Source organism: Cicer arietinum, chromosome 2 (genome assembly GCF_000331145.2).
Source record: "Cicer arietinum cultivar CDC Frontier isolate Library 1 chromosome 2, Cicar.CDCFrontier_v2.0, whole genome shotgun sequence".
NCBI lineage: Eukaryota > Viridiplantae > Streptophyta > Magnoliopsida > Fabales > Fabaceae > Cicer > Cicer arietinum.
The window spans coordinates 4931489-4941884 of record NC_021161.2 but is presented as its reverse complement, the minus strand read 5'-3'; the positions used below and the strand labels follow the sequence as shown (position 1 = coordinate 4941884).

The following is a 10396-nucleotide window of genomic DNA, read 5'->3' as shown; positions in this document are numbered from 1 at the left end:
GCCTATTTGCCTTACGCTATTAGGGTTTAGTAGTTTTGCATCTATTGTAGAGATTGATTATTGAAAACATAAAGAACTTCACCATCGATCAAGATATTGGTAATGGTAAAAAATATGTTTATCTTTTGATCGGTTTATATTTGAAAGAGCACTAGTGACAACAAAGATGATGAAGGAAAATTATTATTTTTAACATGTAATCGAATATATTAAGGATATTCTTGAAAGTGAATTTGGAATTAACACTGAACTTCAAAATCAATAATTTTATAAATTTATTAATTACTTTTCAATTAAAGGAATAAAAAGTATATATTTCAATAATAAAAATCAAAATTTTGATTTAAAATCTGAACCACATCTTGTAATCATATAGTCGTAATTGTGTGATTGCATACATGTGAATGTATGCATCTGATTCAAATATTTTATTTTTAGAGAGAAATACTTATTTGGTCATAATTTTAAATCAAAATTATTTAGACACAAATAAAAATATATATTATTTAATTAATTTTTTCTAACTTTTTTCTTTATTGTGTGTGTTTAAATATTGTACCCAAAATCTTGTGACATACAAGAATTTTTTATTTTGTGTGTGTTCTTCTTATAGGATTTTGGATATTAATATGATAACTTTTTTGTTAAAAAGAAAAAGATACTCTTACGCGTGAAGGTCAAATTATGTATGTTATATATATGAAATGACCATCTCAAGAGTTGAAAAGCCAAACACCAAATATTTATAAATAAATAAAATATCAAACACCAAAACTAGTGATATTGTGCAAATAAACAATTGAGGTTGAAAAGTCACTTAAACCTCTTATGACAACTTTGTTCTATAATAGTAGAAGTTTATAGTTATACTCAATGATGTTTAAAGTATTTTTAGTTGTTTATCAATATTTTAATTAAATTGATATTAAATAGGTTATTGTGTCAACTATAAAGTCGAGAGTGATTATAAACTACTAATTTAAAATGTGACATTGAAATCTATAAACTTTACAAAAATAATGTGTAAGATGATAGATGTTTCTTATTATAAATTATGCTTAGATTCTATCTATACTATCAACGTTAAATTTTGATTTTTTTATAATACAACTCTAATGTCAAATACTATTGAGTTTAGTGTACAATTGTTTGATCGATAGTCTTTGATGCCATATTAGTTTTTATATTGATGCTAATTAATCTTTACAAACTTATAAAATGAAATATTTCTTTCTTTATAATTTATACATATTATCTCTACTCAATATTAGATTTGAGTTTTTACCTTATATAAAAATCGTTTTGAAAAAAATGCTAAATGTCACACACATACTTATCACAAAACTCACGAAATTCATATGTTATGTGGATAGAGTGTTTGGTGGTTTCCAACTTCACGATGTTTACGAATAAAGATTTATGAAAAATCAACAAAATTTACTTTTTCTATATATTTTCTCTTTTCTCTTGTAAGTAAAACTATAATCGTTGTCCTTCTCCTATCTCTCGTCTTTGTTCTCTTCCCGTCTCTCATCTCTCGCCACCGTCCTATTCTTTACCACGTTGTTTTTCCTTTCTGTCGAGCACATTTCTCTATTTTATTGAGTACTTTGTTAGAAAAAATAGGGGTATTTAGAATGAAGAAGAAATGGGGGTGCAAATAGATTCACCCTTACAATATTAATATTAAAGACAAAGAATATATGTCCAACCCAGCCCATTGATTATGAGCAATGAATTACTTAAAGCCCATTAGTATGACAGGGCTTGCGAGACGGTACAAAATTTCATAAAGATTTGGAGTCAAAATATAAAGGGGAAAGACAAGTTTTTCAAGTTACAAATTCTTTGAGTCAAAGAAAAAATTATGAGAAATTCTTAGTTGAAGAAAATAAAGTTACGAGAAATTCTTGAACCAAAGAAATTGGCCGGAAATAAAACACTTGTTAAAATTTATATTTATTTGTTTTTTTTCAGTAATACTAAATTTTGATAAGAAATTTAATAATTTAATATTTATAAAAAATATACAACTTTTAACGTCTAATAAGTGCTGATTTCTTTTTCTTTTTTCACTTAGAGATACTTATGTTTGGAAAGAGATCATCTAAACAAGATTTTTTTATTTTTTTTTTCAAAGGAATCTAAAAGAAGTTTACATTTGGATGACTATAGATATTCGAGGGTTCTGTTGGCATAAGATAGTCTGTCACTATATGCTCTGTTAGATAAAAATAATTTATAACAAATGTTAAACAAATGTTAAACAAATTTTTATGTATTTTTATATATTAGTGAATATTCACAAATATTATCTATTACATCTGTTTTTGTATGCATTAACTAATGAATACTCAAAATATCTGTTTATTTATATTAATGTATCATTCAACCAATCTCTAACCTTTTTTTCTTCCTTGATACTACTAGGTATTAAAGAAGGATGCTAATTGACATTTTTGCACATACTATAGAGCTCTCAATGCGATTATTGTCAAATATAATTTTCTCATTCTCACTATGGACAAATTATTAGATGAATTGTTCGGTGCTACACATTTTTCTAAATTAAATTTATGTTCATACTATTAACAAATTTTAATTAAACAAAATGATCGTTACAAAAATACTTTCATAATACATCATAAGCATTATGAGTGACTTTTTTGGGGACTTACTAATGCCCTACATCCTCTAATGGTAGCTCAAGTACACTAGCTAGGACATTCAAAAAAATATTTGAGAAGAAGATTTAGAGTTTAAACCTTGATTATTAACCTAACATATTAAGAACAATATTGATATTTACCTATAATAAAAGATGTTGCACAAAATAAAAAGTTCAATAATAAAAGCAAAAAGAAAAATGTTAAAATACACATTCACTTATAATACTATATATAGAGTATGTCTCTTCTCTCTCTTATTCAACCCTACTACAAATTTGTAGAATATAAAAAGGTGTATTAAAATTGCCATGCCACCATTCATGAATGCTGACATATACATTAGGTTATAATACTACATACTCCTTTCGATCACAAATATAAAGAAAAATCAATATGCATTTGGTCTGTATCAAATACATCTTAATTTTTGTTTATATTTGTTATTGACGAATATATACTTATTACATTTTCAAACTTAACTTCATTTCATCAACTAGAAAAAATAAATCATTGTGGCAAAAGATAGTGTGACAAATAGCAAAAGTGAAGCAAAACATTGTGAGGTTGAAGCTGCATTAGTAGAAGTAGGAGAAGAAGTAGACGGCGACGACGATGGCGACAATGATGATACAGGGGAAGAAGATCCATTTCCTTTGACTACTGTGATCTTAACCTTCATGCCTTGACCACAATGACCTAAGGTACCACATGTGAAGTACCTTGTACCTGGCTTGTCTAATTTGACAACATCTTTTCCAGTGCTTAAGGTGTTTATTGGAGTGCTAATGTCACATTTCTTGTAGGTACTTTCATTACTTAGTTCAACCACACTATGCAAAGAAGAGTACTTGAAAACTGCAAAAAGAAAAAAGAAAATAAAATAAAGACATTCATCATATTCATAGAAAAAAAATTAGTGTTTGAATTTATTTCCACAATCACAGTCAAGGTTTTAAATTGCGATCTAATTGTGATCTTCGATATTGCAAAAAATACCAATCATATATGATTGAATGATATTACCATAATTTCGCTGTGAAGACATCAAAAAACTAAACGTCTCATCTAGAATCGCAATTGCATATTATTTTAGGAATAATCTTTTTCTACTTTTAAATTTATGAAAAAACTACAAATGACTATAAAAATGTACTTTTAAACGAGACAAAAGTCGTATTTTTGTTTAGAAGTATACATCCAAATGACAAAAATTGTTTTTCGAATGTGTGCATCCGAAAGACCTATATATCTCAGTTGTAGGGGGTTGAAACTATAAATGTTGTGAATCAACTTTATTAATTTGCAATTTCAATAATCATCACAATATAACTTAAAGTACAATTACAACCGTAATTTAAAATTGCCCTAAAAACAATCAAGAAATCTTTTTCAACTTCCTACTATTAAATATGAAATTCTTTGTCATGTAAAAAATAGTTATAGTGATATCATAAACAAAATTTTGGATAAGAAACATACCAAGTTGATCTCCAACTTTGAATGTTTGGCCTGAAGTCCATGAGTCAAAGTCAGTTGATTGATCCCATCCTTGGCTTCCACCAACAACATGTTGTGTTGCCAAAGCCTCCTTTGTGATCAATGTTGCTACCAATATCAAGAAAATTGTGTTCTTGCACCCCATGGTTAAGTTTTTTCTTTGTTATATTTTTTTCTTACTACCACTCTTTTAGAGAATTATTTTCTTTGAGCATTTCTACAATTCATCCCTATATTTATAAGCAAGGTCAGAAAACATCCTTTGCCTACACATAACAAAAGAATATTCTTAACATTAAAATATGTTGTAACAATATTAAATTGTGAATTCCTTGAAAAGTGACTTTTTTTAATTAAAAAAACGATTTTTATTTATTCAAAAATTTGGTTGAATACATCAATATAATATAAATTCAAATTTACTAAAAAAACAAAAAAGATAAATCTGCAAATAAAACTCACAACATTCAAATTAATATCATAAAACAACACTATAGTCAAAAATGGAAAATTGAATCAAGAAAGTAGTTTGGCCATCTAGATCTTTTTTTAGTGTTTGGATTGGCTTCCAAGCATATTCAGGTGGGTAAAGATTATTAAAGCTTGGCGTTTAAACAAAGTTGTCATGAGTCATATCTTTAGGATAGCTAGATTAGATGCTCAAAATTTAAAATTAAATTATAGATAATGGTAACAAGAAAATAAAAAAATAAGTTTAATACTAATTCCATAAAAATATTTGGCCCCATTTTTTTTTACACTTTAGTTTTCTCAATTTATATTTTATTGGTTATGTTGGACTAACATGGTCAATAGAAGATTAATTTAGAAATTTTTAATTGTTAGTGTTTAAAGTGTTTGGTTAGTGGAGACATTAATAGAAACAATCTTAATAAAATTGAGTTTGAATATGGATATGAATATTCACTCATTATTATTACTATGACTTAAAGAAGTTTAGAACAGAATAATCAACATATCGATTTAAAAAAATGAGAACACAAGTTCGAGTTTTAGAATTAATACGCTCTTCTTGAGAGGTTAATAAAATCAAGAGGTTAGATTAATTAAGTCTCATGCTCGAAGAAATCAAATTTAGATTAATCTCATGCTCTGTTTTATTTTTTTATTTTTATTTATTTATTATGAAGTCCCCTCCAAAGAACAAAAGAAAAACAAGATACAACCAATACAAAATTAAGGAAAAATAATAATATAAGTTAATTGGATCATATTTAATATTATTTAATGATATAAGAATTTGGGTAAAATAAATTTAATAACATTTTTTCTTCTAAAATTCGCAGTACACTTGTAATATAAAATAAAATAAAAATTTCAAAGATATTTCGTCACTAAAAGGAGAATAGATGTTTTATTTTATTAAAAATAATAACAGTTTACTTTAGATTTTTTTTAGATCCGTATTAAAAGTAATCCAAATTATATGTGTCTTTTAGATAAATTATTTATCGCATATTGCAAGACTTCTTTAAAATTACAAGTTGCATTAATTATGTTTTTACAATAATACCTTTATTTAATTTATTTTTTGTTGATAAATAATAAATATGTTGGAAAAAATTAAACTCTTTTATGAAATATGGATACTTCAAAAGATTATTCTTCCAAGTTACGTTTGATTTATAAAAATAATAATAAATTGAATAGTTTACCAACACTCTCTTTTATATGAAGACAATTTTTCAATAAAGTGAAGGATATATATAGTTTGAATAAAATGGTACAAATTGTAAAGAATTTTAAAGCTTCAAATATTTGCATACTTCATTTGCCATTCAAAAGCACCTATAAACATCATTGGACAATTTACACATTGAGCTTTAGTGATACAAGCTTCAAAAATTCCTATAAATAATCCTACAAATTTGCATCACTTTTTTTCTTCTTCTAATAAGCAATTAGGGCAATCAAGAAACACATGAGCACCCTAATTAACTTTTTGTACTAAGTCTCAAAATTGACGTTTAAAAAATGATGTAACATTCTTGTAGACCAAGTCATTGGCATTCACAGCCATAATGAAGTCAGCATGAGCATAGTTATCAATGAATTGAAGACTAAGCTTGTCTTCATCATGATATTTAAAGTGTTCAAGTAAATTATTAACATCGATGACATCGGAAAGCGCGTCACGACCTCCATAGCTCATGAAAATTGGTAGATTGTTAGGAATGTTTGATAGGTTGTAGATTGGAGGTGTTACTTGTCTATAATGCTTGAAGTTTGCGTCTGGTCTCTCATAATCAAATTTTGTTAAGACACCACTTCTAACAGCTGCATAAATTTATAACATATGGTTTATTATTATTCAATTTAATTCAAATGCAATGTTAATTAGTAAAGTGGCTAAAAATTAATCTTACTCTGAGCTAAGTGGAACAAGTTCTTTGTTGATGATGACTGTGGTTCAAAATTCATGAATAGATCAAAAGCTGAAGTGTCTAAGCAGCAATTTTCACCTGAAATTGGACAATTCAAAAACCATATACTAGTTAGTTAAAATTTTGGAGTTTTTTTTCTTTAAAAATTTAGGAATAGAGAAATTAAAAAACATTACATAGTGCTACTAATGACCATTTACAACCGTCGTCTATGAGAAGATAACTCAGATCTGTAAAAATGTGCTAACTGAAATTAAAATTTTGATTAGAGAAAATTTGTATACCTGTTATTGAACTAAACAAGTGGTTGCAATCTATTCCAGTTTGAGCACAAATACCCTTCATGAAGTCAACAACAGGTACTCTAACAAACAAAAAATAATTGTTGAAAGAGCATTACATTACATTATGTAAAATAATATAATATACTAATGGAATTTGAAAAATATCAAGAAGCTTATGATAAAAATGTGGGTTCCGTGTCTTACCCTTTGGGATCAAATTCTGCCATGTGCATAAGAGTAAGGGTCTGTTTGATAAAACAAAAGAATTTATAAGAATTAGAAATCTTTAAATGCTATGTATCTTTTAGACTAACATAAATTTTGATGCAAACTGTTCGATCTCTACTCAACGACTAAGATGAATTGACTGCAATGATTGTAAGAAATTTTGACTGTAGCCTGTAGGGAACCTCTACATGCTATATATGGTTATAGACTTTTAAAATATGAAATCGATGAAGTCACGGATCTCAGTCATTGATCAAGATCGGATGGTTGAAATTTCATGTTTTCGATTTGATAAAATCATGATGTGAACTGATCTCTATCCAACTACAACGATTGTAAGAAAATTCGACTGCAGGAAACCCTGATTCAAAAATAACAAGAGTTAGTTGTTATTAACCTCGCCGAGCATGGATTTTGCTGCAACAACTCCAAGTTCAGTTGTCATGTGGCTCAAATAGGCAATAGGGCTCAACAATACTGCTGATTTAAGTTGATCTACTAATATCCCTTTTGAAAAAGATGCTAAAGCTACCAAAGTACCCTGCCAAACATAGTCTTAAAGTTTAGTATCATAAAAAAATATTATATTTTTTAATAAATGTTATTTATATGATACATTACCAAGGAATGGCCAACATAATTTATCTTCTGCTGCCCTGATTGGTTGTAAACAAAATCAACAATTGCAGGCATTTCATCAGTAACCAATTCATCCCAAGACCAATTCCAATATTCCTGCCATATAGAAATGTTTACTCATTTAGTTAAAAACAATCAAGAAAAAATATTACATTTTTGCAATAAACCCTCTATAATTCAAGTTATTATACTAAATGTTTTTAAATGACATTATTGAAGTATCTCTAAATACTTCACATGCTACCTAATTTGACAATAAAAAAAAAAATTATTAAAAAATTTCAATGTAAATTTAATTATATGATTCAAAGTTTTAAATATCAGACGAATCACTCTAATTAAGATTCAATCTGTCGTACATAAAATAGACATATTAAATACATTATCTGTTTTTGATAACATGTTCACGTGGTTAATAACCGATCTAATTTTAAAAACATGGTAATAACTAAACAAATTTTTGGTTATTTGCTAAAAAAAAAATCAAAATTATTTTTGAAAAAAAAAACCTGGCTAGATGAGTCTAGGGTAGTGTGTTTGCGGCTATATTGGGTTCCTCTGGTATTAGAAATCCACACATCAAAGCCTTCATCAGCAAGAATCATAGGCAAGTTTTGCTCTGGATTGTTTAGAAACCATGTTGTTCCATCCTACACAAAACCAAGTCTCAAAATATTCAACAAAAGCATACAAATATATAACCGTGTTCATTTTTTGTATAAAACATATAACATTTATATAAAATATTGTAATGGATACATGTTATAAAGTTTGATAATTAATAAGACTTTTTAAATTGAAAAGAAAATTACAAAATAAAATTATGAATTTCAAGATACAATATTGCAATTGCGAAAATTTATAAATTTTAATTTTATTTTATATACAAGTCATTCAATTTAATAAAAAAAAATACTTTTTTTCATGATTAAATGTCCTCATATTTTTTCATGATTAAAATATTTTTCCTTAAAGCCTCAATTTTTTTAATGCACTTGTGTTGTGTATGTTATTGTTGTGATGTTAATTTCTAAAGTAAAATTAGAAAATCAAGTTAAAAAAGATTGCAATTAATTGCTAATTAATGTATGATTACAGTTATTTAACCCTTCTAATAACATTCCAATTTAGAGAGTTAAGTTCATGCATTAAAACAAAAAGGATGTTATAGGGTGGTGAATTTTTCTTCTTCTAACATAAAAATATTATTATTATTATTATTATTATTACTATTATTATTATTATTTTATTTTTTATTTTTTTGATAAGATCTTACCACCAAAACTCCATGTTGGATAAGCACTGGCTCCTTCTTAGTCACATTGCTACCAACCCCATATCTACCTTCTGGAATTCTTTGAATGCTAAGAATGTAGCCATCTGGGGTTGTAACCTGAAAATATTCCATATTGCATAAATGAAACATTTTACTATATAATATTTAAAAATATGATCATTAACAACTAAAAACTTTTCATACTGATAAAATCTTATGACAATAATATATCATGAGTAATGTATACAGCCAAATAATTTAAATTTAAATCCTATAATTCAAATCCTTGATAATAATTAAATCTATTATTTTTCTTAGTTTTTAATAATTTATAATTTGTTATAGAGAAATGTTATATTATATAGTACGAAATACATACATTGTAACAAAGAATATTTGTTTTGACAAAAGTTTGATTCGTCAAGTTTTTGTAACAAAATTGTCTGTGTTAGTTATATTTTTCAAATATATATGATCATTTTAAAAAATTGAAATAACGATAAAAATTAAAGACAAAAAATTAATATTTATATGTGTCTAATTGTGGTAACTAATTCATGTCCTTATCATATAATATATGATTCAAAACCATTATAAACAATGCATGATAGTTTGTTGCATATATGATTAGAGTTCTTACCTCAAATTCTTGGCATTTGTATCCACGAATAATGACCGAAGTAGCGCATAAACCATTAACAGATGAATTATAATTTACAAATGATTTGAAGTTTTTCTTACCAAAAATAACACGACTAGAAGCCTGGGCTTGATAATTATGTGCTGCCAAAACTAAGACGCAAAGGGTCAAAGCAGCGAAATTCATCGAGCCCAGTAAAGCCATGTTAATTTGGTATTTTTTGTGAGTATGGAAGATGTGAGATTGAGAAGGGGCAACATTCTCTTTATATAGGTGATGAAATGTTGAGGTGAAACTGAAAAAGTGGAAAACATGGTATAAAAAAGGAAAATTAGTTGAACATTTTATCTATCTTTAATGTTTAATAAGTTGACAAAGAATTCATAGGGTTGAGAATTTTTGTAGGTTTTGCTACATTTAAAGAACTTGAGTTTGTACATATGGTTAAGCTGATTAATCTTTTTTTAGCAATACCAATATCGTTCAAGGATTTCAATGGAGAAGTTTAAAATTAAAAAAAAAAAAAAAAAAAAAGTTTTGTGTGAGTCAAACTTTTAAAAGAAACAAGTTAAAATAAATAACAAGTTTTTTTGTTTGGAAAATGATGATTTCGCCTAAAATTAAACACTTATTATTTTAGTGCATGTTTAAGAAAACAAACTCAAACGAAAATTCATTCAAGTATAAATTGATCTTTTTTAGAAAAAGGAATGATTTATTTAATTGAATACATGTTCTTTTTTTTTTTCGGTAGATGA

General features: G+C 26.6%; 2 protein-coding genes across 2 annotated transcripts; both read right to left on the bottom strand.

Annotated features, from left to right (window-relative positions):
* Window positions 1-2867: 2867 nt before the first annotated feature.
* LOC101503344 (mavicyanin) lies at window positions 2868-4387 on the bottom strand. The gene is made up of 2 exons (XM_004489547.2): window positions 4149-4387; window positions 2868-3524 (listed from the first exon to the last, which is right to left on the bottom strand). The coding sequence occupies exons 1-2, from the start codon at window positions 4309-4311 to the stop codon at window positions 3163-3165; spliced, it is 525 nt and encodes a 174-aa protein (XP_004489604.1). The 5' UTR covers window positions 4312-4387; the 3' UTR covers window positions 2868-3162.
* A 1540-nt stretch (window positions 4388-5927) lies between these two features.
* LOC101503018 (triacylglycerol lipase 2-like) lies at window positions 5928-9872 on the bottom strand. The gene is made up of 9 exons (XM_004489546.4): window positions 9639-9872; window positions 8999-9115; window positions 8232-8372; window positions 7705-7818; window positions 7481-7624; window positions 7060-7100; window positions 6856-6935; window positions 6554-6649; window positions 5928-6464 (listed from the first exon to the last, which is right to left on the bottom strand). The coding sequence occupies exons 1-9, from the start codon at window positions 9840-9842 to the stop codon at window positions 6142-6144; spliced, it is 1260 nt and encodes a 419-aa protein (XP_004489603.1). The 5' UTR covers window positions 9843-9872; the 3' UTR covers window positions 5928-6141.
* Between the last annotated feature and the right edge of the window lie 524 nt (window positions 9873-10396).